Below are 15,742 nucleotides of genomic sequence, written 5' to 3' on the forward strand. Positions count from 1 at the left end.
TTGACCTTTTGGCTATTTCGCAATTTACCCAGCACTGCTCCAGGACTCATGAACTCCTTGCTGATAATAAATGATGATTGTTCACTCCTACCAGACCTTAGACTTAATCTATACTCATACACGCATACACACTTTTTCTCCACCTGCTCCTCTTCCTTTGGGCCACCCAGCGATCAGCGGTCCACACACACACATTCAGACACACTCCTCCTCACTCCATTAACGTGCCATCTGCCTCGACAAGCTGTCCGGTCAGCTAACAGGACTGTGACGGATCGGATACGCCCACTCGTGTCTCACTGCTGCCACAATCCGTGTGTGTGTGAGACCCTAGGACGCTACCAGGGTCAGCGGTGCAGCAAGGTGGTCACTCTGATGCCTATAATCAAGCCTTGACTTCTCATTTGTCAAGATTAAATTAGTGCTGATAATGAATAAACTGATTTTATATATATATAAAAAACTCCTTACAAATCTCAAGATTGAGGCAAACAAACAAATGTGTTTTTCCCACTCACATTTTCACATTTCAAATATATATTAAAGCTACGGTATGCAACGTTGGAGAAACCAGCAAGAGTAAGCTAGATTTTGAAAGTATCCAAGTGAAAAAATCCCACCCCTTCCATTCAACCCTCCCTCCAAAGCCACTCATGCAAAACACATGAACGCGCACTGCCTGACTACTGCTGGAGGACGAGTCCATGAGAGAGAAAGAGCATTGGGGGGAGGAGCGTAGTGCATCGTTGTCATATCCAGCTAACTCCTAACATTATCATAATAAATGTAAACAACAAACATGGCTATTGTTAGTACTCTCAGCTGTCAACTAGCTCGCTAGCTTTAGCAGTATGTTTGCAATACGTCTGCCTGGCATTGTGGAAATCGCTAGTCACACGAAATGAGTGCATGGACAGAATACGCCATCCGGACGGGCTTTTTACAAGTCTGTGATTGTCACAGATGACATTTTTTTCTTTTTTATTTATTTCCAGGCAGCACGGTGGTGTAGTGGTTAGCGCTGTTGCCTCACAGCAAGAAGGTCCTGGGTTCGAGCCCCGTGGCCGGCGAGGGCCTTTCTGTGTGGAGTTTGCATGTTCTCCCCGTGTCCGCGTGGGTTTCCTCCGGGTGCTGAGGTTTCCCCCACAGTCCAAAGACATGCAGGTTAGGTTAACTGGTGACTCTAAATTGACCGTAGGTGTGAATGTGAGTGTGAATGGTTGTCTGTGTCTATGTGTCAGCCCTGTGATGACCTGGCGACTTGTCCAGGGTGTACCCCGCCTTTCGCCCGTAGTCAGCTGGGATAGGCTCCAGCTTGCCTGCAACCCTGTAGAACAGGATAAAGCGGCTAGAGAGAGATAATGAGATTTATTTCCAAAGCATTTGATTTATTCATTGCTCTCAGGATGTAAAGAGAATTTCAATAAATTTAACAAAAATGGTTCAAAAAAAAATTGCCTACCCTACCTTTAATCAAACACAGCTGATGAAATCATGGATAAAGCCAAAATTTGTATGGATATTTTTGCAGAATTACTATTGGCCTCACCTGCTCTTCATTTACATTAACTTTCATTTTTTTCAGAAAAGTTACAATTTCCTATAATTCTAACAAGACACTGTGCACTGAACTCAGAACAGGTGCACACATTAGGTAACAGAATCGAAACACAGGGACATGGCAGTATCAACAAAACATACCTGAAGTCGACTCAAAACAAAAGAAAAATGCAGAGAAGGAGAAATTCATGACAACAGATCGCCTTTTCTAAATATTGTCCTTATTCGGTATGTAACGATTCATCCAATTCACGATTTGATTAAATTCACGATGTTGGGCTCACGATTTGATTTTCCCACGATATTTTTGGAAAAAAAATTTAAACATAGAAAATTTTATTCCCAAAAAATTGCAACATTTATTTTTCCTATTCTTTATCAATGTCAATATTCCTTTTCTTTTTAAGTTTTGTTTAATTTTCTTAATAATCAACAATAATTATTTACCCTCATTTGTAAAGGTAGCCATAAAATATAACAGCCCATTAACAAAAATATTAAGTTTATTGAAAATGAAAATGTTAATAACAAATAAACCTTTTCTTAATAAACTTTTACAAACATTAGTACTACAGTGGTGCTCGAAAGTTTGTGAACCCTTTCGAATTTTCTATATTTCTGCATAAATATGACCGAAAACATCATCAGAGTTTCACACAAGTCCTAAAAGTAGATAAAGAGAACCCAGTTAAACAAATGAGACAAAATTATTATACTTGGTCATTTATTTATTGAGGAAAATGACCCAATATTACATATCTGTGAGTGGCAAAAGTATGTGAACCTCTAGGATTAGCAGTTCATTTGAAGGTGAAATTAGAGTCAGGGGTTTTCAGTCAACGGGATGACACCTGATTGTCATGGACATCTGTCCATGAACTGAATCTCAAGAGAAGGTGGGTCATGCAGCAAGACAACGACCCTAAGCACACAAGTCGTTCTAGCAAAGAATGGTTAAAGGAGAATAAAGTTAATGTTTTGGAATGGCCAAGTCAAAGTCCTGACCTTAATCCAATTGAAATGTTGTGAAAGGACCTGAAGCGAGCAGTTCATGTGAGGAAACCCACCAACATCCCAGAGTTGAAGCTGTTCTGTACGGAGGAATGGGCTAAAATTCCTCCAAGCCGGTGTGCAGGACTGATCAACAGTTACCGGAAACGTTTAGTTGCAGTTATTGTTGCACAAGGGGGTCACACCAGATACTGAAAGCAAAGGTTCACATACTTTTGCCACTCACAGATGTGTAATATTGGATCATTTTCCTCAATAAATAAATGACCAAGTATAATATTTTTTGTCTCGTTTGTTTAACTTTATCTACTTTTAGGACTTGTGTGAAAATCTGATGATGTTTTAGCTCATATTTATGCAGAAATATAGAAAATTCTAAAGGGTTCACAAACTTTCAAGCACCACTCTACCTCTATTTGCTTCTCTTTTCTTTATCTTTCAGCAATCTGTAAAAAGAGAGCTCTGATTTCTTGTTAAATGTATTTGAATTTATACACAATCGCACAAAGCTCTTTCACATTTCTGATCTGTTTTTGTGTGATTTCACAACATTAGACCTGTGTGACTGCCACCTAGTGTGAAGTCATGAACATTCCCACTATTGTATGCCCTCTGCTTACAGCAGACAAACAACACAATTACTGCTCAGAAAAACAAAAAGCTTGCGCAGCCTGATAATAATCATGATTCGTTTTTTATTTCATCGATTCAAATCGTCATAAATTTGTCTCGCGGTTTATCGTCGCACGATATATCATTACATGCCTCAGACTTATCACAGCGGATATTAAAAACTAATTTTGTACAAAATGTTTCTCTTCTTTTCCTCATAAAATATGTTCATGTTTGATGAAAAATCTGAACCTACTGAATATTGGTACAAAAACTCAGCAAAATTACGATAATTTATTCAGATATTCTTTGAAAACCAGCTGAAATTGCTAAACAACTAACAAATGATGTATTGAGTAGCTCTACTTTCAAGCATGTTTCATCAAAAAAGCCTTATACAGTACATATATTGTAATATTACCACATGTAAGGTGTCATTACTTTGTTATAGTCTATGCATTTCTTATTGTAAGAACATCAGGGAAGGCAGTGTGACACCAGGGTCACATATGGCAAACCGTCTGGCCCATTTGGCACACCAGATTGGCATTAGCTCATGTCATACTGTACTATAAAGGCAGGACAAAATGACAAAAAAAAGCGATATGAGTAAAAATTTGTAATAAAAGCTTTGAAATATTTTGAGAATAACATAAAGGTTAAAAATGGAATGCCCTGCGAATAATAAGGACTCTAATCCAGGTCAAATCTGGGTCGCGTGTCGCAGTGTAACAGTAGATGTGTGTGTGTGTGTGTGTGTGTGTGTGTGTGTGTGTGTGTGTGTGTGTGTGTGTGTGTGTGTGTGTGTGATGCAGAGTGCTCTGTAATGAAATGAGGCATCCTCTTTTATCCTGTTGAAAACACTCAGCACAATTATCATATTGTGTACTTCAACAAAACAATGACGTGATGAAGGAAACAGAGCGATGGAAAGCTGGAGAGGATATCAGCTATATTTTTGACATTTAGAGCTGATGCTTGGATGAGTTTAGCAGACAAGTGTGTGTGAGAGGCAAATAAGAGGCTGGCTTTGGGTGTGTGCGTACTATGTACAGTATGTGTCTAATATAAAACAGCATGAATATTCTGATGGACTGTTGGAGTGACCTTGATTAGGGGTCCTCAGGGAACACACACATGTGAGTAGCTCTGTTTAGTCACACACCCGTACACAAAAAAACATCTACGTGGAGCAGATCTACATGTAGAAAGCAAACAAAACCGAGCCTAGAATTGAACCTTGAGGAACGCCTTTAGTAATGACCCCAAATCTGTGATAACCACATGGTCACTCCTTGCTGCATCAAGGCTACGGTTCTCAAAGTGGGGTCTGGAGATGTCCAGGGGTTGAGTTTGGTCTTGTTTTGGGCATGGCTCATAATAGCAGGTTTGCTTCCATATAGAAGAAATCCCTCCAAACCTTGGATCGAATTCAATCCATGCAGGTTCGCAAATTGGTAGGAACTCTGCTCATCCTTCAAGTGTTTTTTCCCAGTCATAACAAATGCCAATGAAAAGGAATGGCACTTTTTGGATGCATGGTATACCATTGTGTAGGAACCCCTGCAAACGAGAAGAACAAAAAGAAGCTTTCGCTGAGAAAGCAGAATGGTGTCATTTTTGTGGTGTTACCCATAATGCTGGAGCAAGGAGTCATAAACTGTAAATACTACAGCTAAATCGATTTGACGTGTGGGCTTTTATATCCGCCCCTACACCCCCCCCTTCAGACTCCTGTCTGCTCTACCCACCTCCCACCATCTCTCTTCCTCTGTTCTTTCTTTCTTATTTGGGAATTGATCCCAGCCCATTAATGCTCTATCAGTCTGTGGACTGATTATGGCCCACACGTCCATCATTTCTAAGCGCTTAAAGACCCGGCGTAATCAAATATTCATGAGGTCCTTCCTTTCGGTAATGAATACAGTACGTGGGAGAAGGTAGAGAGCTTCACTGACTAATATTCCCCTCTGTTCCCTTCAGCATAATCAAGAAATTGTCCTTGTTCAGATGCAAGACATAGCTGAAACACTGATGGCTTGATTTGGCAGCCGGAACTGATGGAAATGTCAGACTTATCCACAGATGTGGTGTCAAAGGACCCACACTATAGCGCTGTAAATAGCTCATCCTCAGTCCTTCCAGCCTCCACGCTTGCATTTACTGCATCAATTCCTTGTTGGGATTTTGCCTGGTGGCTCTCTGGACAGTCTGGGATTTGAACTGAGAACCTTCTGGTAGCTGAGCACAAAATTTCACCACTAGCTCAAGTGCCCAGCATGCAAGTCCCAATATATTAGCCATTACTCTAGAAACAACAGCATGTTAAAAACCTTCTGACCAATCACAATTGAGAATTCAGCCTGACCCTGTGTGTAATACAGTGTTGTAGTCGAGTCACTAAACCTCAAGTCCGAGTCAAGTCCTGAGTCCTTAAAATTATGGCACGAGTCGGACTCGAGTACTACAAGCCTGGTATAATATGTTTACGACAGAAAATGAGATTTCAATTCTGTTAGCATGTCCATACCAAATAATGATGTGATGACCAGAGTGCTGCTGATTTAGCCCAAAGAAAAGAAAGAAAAGAAACAAAAAAGGACAACTGGCTGGGTTTTATGACTGACCCTCTGAATAACTGCCTGGTCAACAATGATCACCTCATCAGAGTAACATTTTGACCCCTGATCCCTGACCTTGACCCTGACCTTAAACAGTGATCCAGGCACTGATAGCTGGTGGTTGCAGGATCAATGAAAAGAGGAAAAGCCATTTTCAGTCAGCCATTGCATCTTAATTAGACTGAGCGTTCCATCTAAATGCAGTCTTAGCTCCTTTAATCACTCTTTGCAACAGTGGTGTAGTGGTTTGCACGGTCGCCTCACAGCAAGAAGGTTCCGGGTTCGAATCGAGCGGCCGGCGAGGGCCTTTCTGTGTGGAGTTTGCATGTTCTCCCCGTGTCTGCGTGGGTTTCCTCCGGGTGCTCTGGTTTCCCCCACAGTCCAAAGACATGCAGTTAGGTTGACGTGGGGCGGCCTTGGGCTGAGGTGCCCTTGAGCAAGGTACCGAACCCCTGACTGCTCCCCGGGTGCTGTGTGTGGCTGCCCACTGCTCTGGCTGTGTGCGTGTGTTCACTGCTTCAGATGGGTTAAATGCAGAGGATGAATTTCACTGTATTTGAAGTGTGCATGTGACAAATAAAGGTTTCTTCTTCTTTCTTCTTCTTCAAAAGCATCTCCAGATACAACAGCATCTCAGAATTCAACAGCATGAATCCATGGATCTGTCTTGTGTCAACAGTTCAGGCTGGCGGTGGTAGTAGAATGATGTAGGGAATGTTTTCTTCCCACACTTTGAGCACTGTTTGAATGCCACAGAATTGTTGAGTAAAACAATTTGGCCATCTTGTGTACTTCCTGGTTGGAAACTGGTTCAGTGAACATGACAATGAGTTCAGTGTACTTCCAAAGTCTTCCCAGACACCGGATCTGAGCAAGTTTTTTTTTTTCGGAGTAAAAGGAAGAGATGTTATCTTGAGTATAAAGAAGTGAAAGTGGAACAGGAGAACCAGCTCTCGCGCTGCACGTCCGTGGTGTGTCCTCAGCGTGTAAAGAGGACACACTACTCTTGCATCAGGAATGATGCTTACTATAGCATGAGGAGGCAGAATGTAGGTTAATGTAGCTGAAACCTCCTGTATGTTCGTTCCATTGAGTGCACTGAAGACGCACTCGTGTTCTCTTTCTCTTCTTCCACTCATTCTTTCTGTCTCGCCTTTCAGCAACAAATCACCAAGGAAACAGAGTGGTTACTTAGAAGCGGATGCACGATGCTGTTAAAGCAGAAGGACCGTAGCTATTGTCAGCAATACAGAAGCAGCAGACCTACCAAATCAATGGGATTGGTTCGATAGATAATGATAACAGATATTACACTCACTGCCACTTTAACAGGAACTTGTTCTTGATTCTAAGATCCCTGTTCTTGGCTGCAGGACTGGAACCCAATGTGTTCTTCTGCTGTTGCATGCTGAGATGCTTTTCTGCTCACCACGGCTGTAAAGAGTGATTATACGAGTTACTATATCCTTCCTGGCAGCTCGAACTGCTCAATCTGGCCACATTTCCACCCACAGAACTGTCGCTCACTGAATGTTTTTTGTTTTTCGCACCATTCTGTGTCAACTCGAGAGACTGTTGTTTGTATGAGAAAACCCCCGGAGATCAGCAGTTTCTGAAATACTCAAACCTCATACTCATCTGGCTCAAACCAACACCCATGCCACAGTGAAAGAAAGTCACACTTCACTGTCTCATCTCATCTCATTATCTCTAGCCGCTTTATCCTGTTCTACAGGGCCGCAGGCAAGCTGGAGCCTATCCCAGCTGACTACGGGCGAAAGGCGGGGTACACCCTGGACAAGTCGCCAGGTCATCACAGGGCTGACACATAGACACAGACAACCATTCACACTCACATTCACACCTGCATGTCTTTGGACTGTGGGGGAAACCGGAGCACCCAGAGGAAACCCACGCGGACACGGGGAGAACATGCAAACTCCACACAGAAAGGCCCTCGCCGGCCACGGGGCTCGAACCCGGACCTTCTTGCTGTGAGGTGACAGTGCTAACCACTACACCACTGTGCCGCCCACACTTCACTGTGAGATCACAATTTTTCCCGTTCTGATCTTCGACATTAACTGAAGCTCTTGATTTGTATCTGCGTGATTTGATGCATTGTGCTGGTGTCAAAGGACCGGCTAATTAGAGGACTGCATATTAGGGTGTCCCTAATAAAGTGGCCAGCGAGTGTATATCACGGCTCTGTTCGATTCTGGATTCTGATTCGTCAGAAGGTGTTGATTATAGAGGAAGATGATGTTTGCTTCACATTTATTGAAGGAGTCTCCAGTGTCAGCACTCGAGATTGTAGCGGTAGGTTTTCCTCCCTGGGAAAGTCTTCAGGACAGGTTGTCGATGTAATGACTATTTATAGTAAGCGATAACAGGAACTAACTTGTTGCATGGACATTCCGGACGTTAATGAATGAATAAAACATTTCAGGATGTTGTCTTTTCGACAAATAGTACCTGAACAGTAACAAAAACCTGCAGCATGATAGCTAGCTAGCTATTTATGTTTTGCGACAACATGACTCTAGCCACTTAGCTAGCTCCTGTGATAGCTATTTAACAACTCCAATCACACCAACATCTGTGGAGCTATATTTAATACCTTATTTATGTAGATAGTTATGCTACTAGCTAGCCAACTTAGTATCACGCTAGCTTGGATTACTGAACAGTTACCATGTGGCTGATTTCTTTCTCGCTAGTTACTAGGCATTATGCTAACACGCTGTATATATTCATACCCTAGAAAGAGTGTCCATTCATTTTAGAAGGGGCCTGTAATGGAATTTAAAACACACCCACCAGTGTGAAGGTCTATATTTAGTTTTGGGCTAATACGAAAAAAGGTTTGAAGAAGAACCCTTTGTTCAGCAGCTAGCCACATGCCGTGTGCTCTCATCTCGGCCGTCTGTCCTGTCGGGGAGAACTTTGATGGGTTTATGCAGCGCACTCAAATCCACTAGTGTGTGAAGATCAGGCGCACAGCGGGAGAGCCGGATGTAGGCTGAATCACAGGCACGCACACACACATACGCACACAGGCTCTCACTCGTCTTCCTCCACAAAATGTGTGACCTACTCCCACAAACACCAATTACCAACGTGGAGTTTGCGTCAAGTGAGTAATGCGTACACAGAAAACACTTGTGGGTGGATATGTGCATTTTATAGAGAGAGGAAGACAGAAATACCCTACAGGAAGAGAGAGTGTGACCTTGTTCATGTTTAATATGTTCGAGACCAAAGTGCCCCTCCCCCACACCCAATCAAGCTTGACTGACATCTCAGAACTCGATCACATGACTGACCATTAAGGTTACGACAATGCTGAGAATTATATTATATTATATTATATTATATTATATTATATTATATTATATTATATTGTTGTGAGTTTCATGTATCTTTTTTTCTGACAATTTCATTGTATTTTTTCCTCTTAAGACCATAATGATAGTTTTAATTAAATTTTTAATCATATTAATGAAAATTTTAAAGATCATTGTAGTGTATTTTTGAAATTGTAAATCAGTATAGTTCTGTAGGATCTCTGTCAATACTATGGATGTGCTGAATGGGCCACACTGTTGAAATAAAGTTTATCTATCTATCTATCTATCTATCTATCTATCTATCTATCTATCTATCTATCTATCTATCTATCTATCTATCTATCTATCTATCGGTCTATCTATCTATCTATCTATCTATCTGTCTGTCTGTCTGTCTGTCTGTCTATCTATCTATCTATGTCAGTCTATCTATCTGTCGATCTATCTATTGGTCGGTCTGTCTGTCTATCTATCTGTCTGTCTGTCTTTTGATCTATCTATCTATCTATCTATCTATCTATCTATCTATCTATCTGTCTGTCTATCTATCTATCTATCTATCTATCTATCTATCTAAGTCAGTCTATCTATCTGTCGATCTATCTATTGGTCGGTCGGTCTGTCTGTCTGTCTGTCTGTCTGTCTGTCTATCTATCTATCTACAATATCTGCTTAGTGGTGATTGGAAATGAATAATAAGTGGCCAAGGCTACACAGTTAACAGTTATTCCATGAAGTCGAGTCATACATGAGCTGATAACCGATGAAACGCGTAGCGCCGAGCCATCTACAAGCCGTGTACGACAAGATTGAGTAGAATAACTGTTTTATTCTCTCCACATTCACTGGATTTTAAGAAACAGAGCTTTTTTTTCTTTTTTTTTGCAAATTCAGTAAATAAAAACTTCATACAAAACATCCGACAAAATCATTTCCGCTTAGAATGTAAATAAACTGGCGAAATGACGGGAGCAATTTGTAATAAATGCTATAATAATAATAATAATTCTTGAAAAATAATAATAAAAAAGATACGTTCTTCCCATCAAATACTTTCATTCCATATTTTGTTGCTTTTTTTAGGTTTTCGAGCAGAGTTTTTATTTCGTCCTTGGTTGGTTCAGCAACACAACATGCTCCGCCAATTTGTTTTTCTCTACTCACGGTACACAGCAAATTCAGAAGTGTTAAATTTTGGGTGTTAGTGAAATTTGAGCAAAAGTAGAGTTAATTTTACTCTGATAGAGTTAAATCCATTATATTTGACTTCAGTTGATAAGTAGTTGGTGTCAAAATCGGGTGTAAAAATAAAACCGTCACTAAATCAAACCTGTCCGTGTAATTGTATAAATACTAACTCTGAACTTCTAACTCTCAACTCCGATCCTGGGTTTTACACTTGAAGTGTTCATGTCACCCCGCCCACTGCATAGACACACATCGATTGGCTGAAGCCAGAAGATCTATGCACGCTTCACTGACTGCTGCATGAGGGACCGTGCTAATGACCTGCGTTTGGTACACTGGAACATCCAATGACCTACCTGTATTCAACAAAATTGTAACATAATATTACATGAGCAGCGTGCTTTAATAATAGCTTCTACTGTTGATACACTTTATTTTGATGAACACTTTCATGCATACTGTATACAGGAACAAAGTAATGAACATGCTTTGATTTTTGTTGACCAGTTGACTTACTTTAGACCATTTCAGAAGCAATATTCTAATGAGAGTGAAAGGACATATATTGTTCCATATTGTTACATTTTTTAATGTGACTTCATTTCTTGGGGGTGCAAATGTTGAAAATAAATGTTTAATTGTAAAACACAAAATATGTCCACCTTTATTTCAGCAAACTTTAATTTGAAAATCATTTCCAGGAAGAGCTGTATTTACACCTTTTAAGTGTTATGGGGCTAACACTTTTATAGTCGACAAATGATCCTCTGAGAGAGTTAATGTCTAACACTACATACCAGTGTTGAGAAAAACTAACACTGGATGTTGTTAATAAGTGTTAACTTTTAACTCCAAAAAGAGTGAAAAATGACACTAAATTAGTGTTAAGGTACCAACACTGCAAAAAGAGTTAAATTAACACTCCTGGGGTGGACCCATATAGACACTTTAAAAGTGTTGAAATTAAATCTGACAGTGTTAATTTGGGTATGCGGATTTTGCTGTGTATATGAGCTTGGAGTAGAGTAGCCAATCAGAGCATGCGATCGCTCATATCCAGTGAATGCGGAGAGAATAATGGAAGACAGCCTTTTGTACCGCGGGCGGCACGGTGGTGTAGTGGTTAGCGCTGTCGCCTCACAGCAAGAAGGTCCTGGGTTCGAGCCCCGGGGCCGGCGAGGGCCTTTCTGTGTGGAGTTTGCATGTTCTCCCCGTGTCCGCGTGGGTTTCCTCCGGGTGCTCCGGTTTCCCCCACAGTCCAAAGACATGCAGGTTAGGTTAACTGGTGACTCTAAATTGACCGTAGGTGTGAATGAGAGTGTGAATGGTTGTCTGTGTCTATGTGTCAGCCCTGTGATGACCTGGCGACTTGTCCAGGGTGTACCCCGCCTTTCGCCCGTAGTCAGCTGGGATAGGCTCCAGCTTGCCTGCGACCCTGTAGAACAGAATAAAGCGGCTAGAGATGATGAGATGAGATGAGCCTTTCGTACCTTTTAGTATCCTTTAGTACACTACAGAAATAGAATTGGACCTGATCAATTCCATTTCCGTATTGATCATAGAGAGTGTCATAAATGCTTGTGTGTTGGTTGGAACACTGGGATAACTGGGAACATCTCAAGAAATTGTCAGTCAAACTCTTGGAGAGTTTGGCTTTGCTTTAGAGATCAAAGATAACCAACCTTGTGCTGCTTCCACATGACGGCTATGGGTTTGACGTCATGTTTTCCGTGTTTGCTGTCCTGCATACACAGGTAGCATACGGGGATCTTGCAGGTGACGCAGTACGCGGTGCAGCTCTGGGCGTCGTGTTCGGCGCACGCGGAGGAGGAGGAGGAGGAGGAGGAGGAAGAGGCGCCCGCGGAGGAGGAGGAGGATTGCGGTCCAGGGCAGGCGGCGGCCCCGGTGTTAGGCGACACGAGCCGGTGTTTGGCCAGGGGCCCGCGTGCGGGGTGGCAGCGCTGCTGGCACGGCGCGCAGTACATGACGTCGCACTGCTCGCACATGACCGTGGCGTCGGCCGGGTTGCGATCGCACAGCTGGCACTTGTTCTCAGGGGTCCCGCGGCGGCGGCACCGGGCCACCACGGCCTCGAGCAGGCGGTTGCGTGGGAAGCCGCGGAGGCCGCGCTCATCCAGCGAGGCGCTGCGGTGGCACAGCGGACACGTCACGGATCGGTGGCGGTGCGCCGATGAGGAAGAGGAGGAAGAAGACGGCGCCAGTAGTGCCGGAGGAAACACGCGCACGCCGTTGGGAGACTTGGCGCACGGTGTGTACGAGCCGTACCCGCTGTCTGTCTCGCTTGCGTCCGTGTAGTCGTAGTCCGAGCCGGCCGACACGCGACTCGGCGGTGGCGGCGGCGGTTCACCCTCCGGAGTCTGCACGGTGATGTTCCGCGCGCAGCCCAGACACACGTTGTGGGAGCACGGCAGGATAATCGGCTCCTTGTAGAAGGACCCGCATACTGGACATTTCAGCTCATCGTCCATTGCGTCCATAAAACACACACTCTCTCTCTCTCTCTCTCACACACACACACACACACACACACACACACACACACACACTCACAAGCAAACAAACAGCACCACCAAAACCTGGACAGCTCCCTCACTCGCTCACAAGCAAACAAACAGCACCACTAAAACCTGGACAGCTCCCTCACTCCCTCACTCACAAGCAAACAAACAGCACCACTAAAACCTGGACAGCTCCCTCAGTCTCGAGATCTCTCTCTGGCGCTCTCTCGGTGTCTCTCTGCGCATGCGCAACCTCCCCCCTCCCACCCCGGGCACAGCTCCCTGAGACTCCAATCCCAACACAAATCCCTTAATCCCTATAATTAATTCACATCTACTGTAGAGGATGCTGATAGAGGAGGCAAAAAAAAAACCTCCCATCATCTCACCCGGTCTCATCTGATCTGGTCAGGTTTAAATAATAATAATAATAATAATAATAATAATAATAATAATAATTTGCAATTCTAATAAACAGCTGCTCTGTCAGGCGTGTAAATTGTAAAGCTTCAGGCATTAAAACCCATGGAATTAGGAATGAAGTGCATGCGTTCGAATGAACAGAGCGAATACATTTCAAGATCGAAGATCAGGTTGATGTTTCTGGTTCGTTACACACAGTAGGTGTATTATAGTAGAAGTAGAAGCGTGCTTCTCTAGATCGAAAGGTGTTTCATTGGTCCTAAGAACAAACCACAGCTCCAGGGGTTTTTATCCGAAGGTCCTCTCGCTTCAGAGGGATTATCCGTCTCAGCCGAACAGAGTGCACCGAGATTAATTAAAGTGTCAGAATTAACAGGCGTCAAATAAGCAGAAGGGATGGAAATGTCAGATGTGAGAGGTTGAAATTGGAGAAGGCTTACTGTCCAGACGATTTTGCAAATTCAATAATTCAATCAAATCTGTGGAGTTTTTGTCTTTTTTGCTTGCAGGAAACCGTCACGTTCACACACACGGTGATTATTTTCGAAGTTTGTTTAGGTCGGTGTATTTGTTTTAAATCTGAAAGACAGAATATTTTTAGGGTTTTGCGTAATTTGTTTATTAGTTTTGTTAAATTTCAACAATAGTTTTGTTGAAGTTTTAATTTTTTTTTGGGGGGGGGAATCTTGTTTCGCAAGTCGAAGAAAATATTAATATTTTATAATATATATTTTTAGAAATAAAAATAATATAAATAAAAATATTTACATATAAAGAAAATATTTATAAATAAAAATAATATAAATAAAATATACTGTATATTTTCAAGAAATTTAGCAAAACTAATATTTAAAACAAAGTTTTCCTTTTTTGTTGTTTTGTTTTTGTTTGGGAATCTTGTTTCTCAAGTCGAAGAAAATATAAATATTTTTATAATATATATTTTTATAAATAAAAATATTTCATATATAAATAAATATAAATTTTCAGGAAATTTAGCAAAACTAACATTTAAAACTTGAAGTTTTAATTTTTTTTTTCTTTTTTGGGAATCTTGTTTCTCAAGGTGAAGAAAATACAAATATTTTTATAATATATATTTTATAAATAAAAATAAAAATATTTGATATGTAAATAAAAGGGCGGCACGGTGGTGTAGTGGTTAGCGCTGTCGCCTCACAGCAAGAAGGTCCTGGGTTCGAGCCCCGGGGCCGGCGAGGGCCTTTCTGTGTGGAGTTTGCATGTTCTCCCCGTGTCCGCGTGGGTTTCCTCCGGGTGCTCCGGTTTCCCCCACAGTCCAAAGACATGCAGGTTAGGTTAACTGGTGACTCTAAATTGACCGTAGGTGTGAATGTGAGTGTGAATGGTTGTCTGTGTCTATGTGTCAGCCCTGTGATGACCTGGTGACTTGTCCAGGGTGTACCCCGCCTTTCACCCGTAGTCAGCTGGGATAGGCTCCAGCTTGCCTGCGACCCTGTAGAAGGATAAAGCGGCTAGAGATAATGAGATGAGATGAGATGTAAATAAAAATATTTATAAATTAAAATCATATAAATTAAATAAATATAATTTTTTAAAGAAATTTAGCAAAACTCAAATTTAAAACTTGAAGTTTTATTTATTTTTGTTTTGTTTTGTTTTATTTTATTTGGGAATCTTGTTTCTCAACTTGAAGAAAATATAAATATTTTATCATATTTTTATAAATAAAGATACTATAAATAAAATAAATATAAATTTTCAAGAAATTTAGCAAAGCTAACAAATAAAACTTGCAGTTTTAATTTTTTTAATTTTGTTTGGGAATGTTTCTCAAGTTGAAGAAAATATATTTTTATAATATATATATTTTTATAAAAAAATATATATATAAATAAAATATAAATTTTCAAGAAATTTAGCATTTGCATAAAATGCTCAAAATTAGTTACTCGGAATTTGTGTGTTGCTGGGTTTGTTTTTTTAAGTCTTTTTGTTTCTTTGAATTATATTAATTTCTGCATTAAAATTCAGAGCATATTTCTACTTTGTTCATCATATTTTGGGGGGTCTGACGTTTACAGAAAAAAAACACCATGCACGCTGCCCATCGTCTCATCTTAGAACAAGCAAAATATGCATGTCATATTGTTTATTTATGTATTTATTCTCATTTTTATATCATAATTGTTAAGCGCTTTAGAGTGATGTAAAGCATGATAGAAATACAGTTTATTATTGTTACAAACACAGTACCTTCTTCAAAGTTCGTCAAGAATTTACTGGGCTCTTCAGGGAACCATTTTGTTGTAAGGTTAGACTTCGAACCTTTAAAGACACCTTCACTTGAAAATGCATCATTTTTTTCTTTAACAGAACGATGATTAATAAGAATCTAGTTGCGTCCAATCGAGAACTGAACATTTTCAATCATCAGATAGAAAAGCGTTCAGAAAAACAGGACAAATCAGGCACGTAG

At 41.1% G+C, this 15,742-nt stretch overlaps 1 protein-coding gene across 1 annotated transcript in view; it reads right to left on the reverse strand.

Annotated features, from left to right (window-relative positions):
• Positions 1 to 12,840, reverse strand: part of LOC132872188 (E3 ubiquitin-protein ligase TRIM9) — a 44,361-nt gene extending 31,521 nt beyond the window's left edge. Inside the window, 1 exon segment of the mRNA XM_060906823.1 lies at positions 12,025 to 12,840. Coding sequence (XP_060762806.1) covers positions 12,025 to 12,840 — 816 coding nt within the window.
• Positions 12,841 to 15,742: the final 2,902 nt, after the last annotated feature.

The sequence above is a fragment of the Neoarius graeffei genome, chromosome 2 (genome assembly GCF_027579695.1).
Source record: "Neoarius graeffei isolate fNeoGra1 chromosome 2, fNeoGra1.pri, whole genome shotgun sequence".
Taxonomy (NCBI): Eukaryota; Metazoa; Chordata; class Actinopteri; order Siluriformes; family Ariidae; genus Neoarius; species Neoarius graeffei.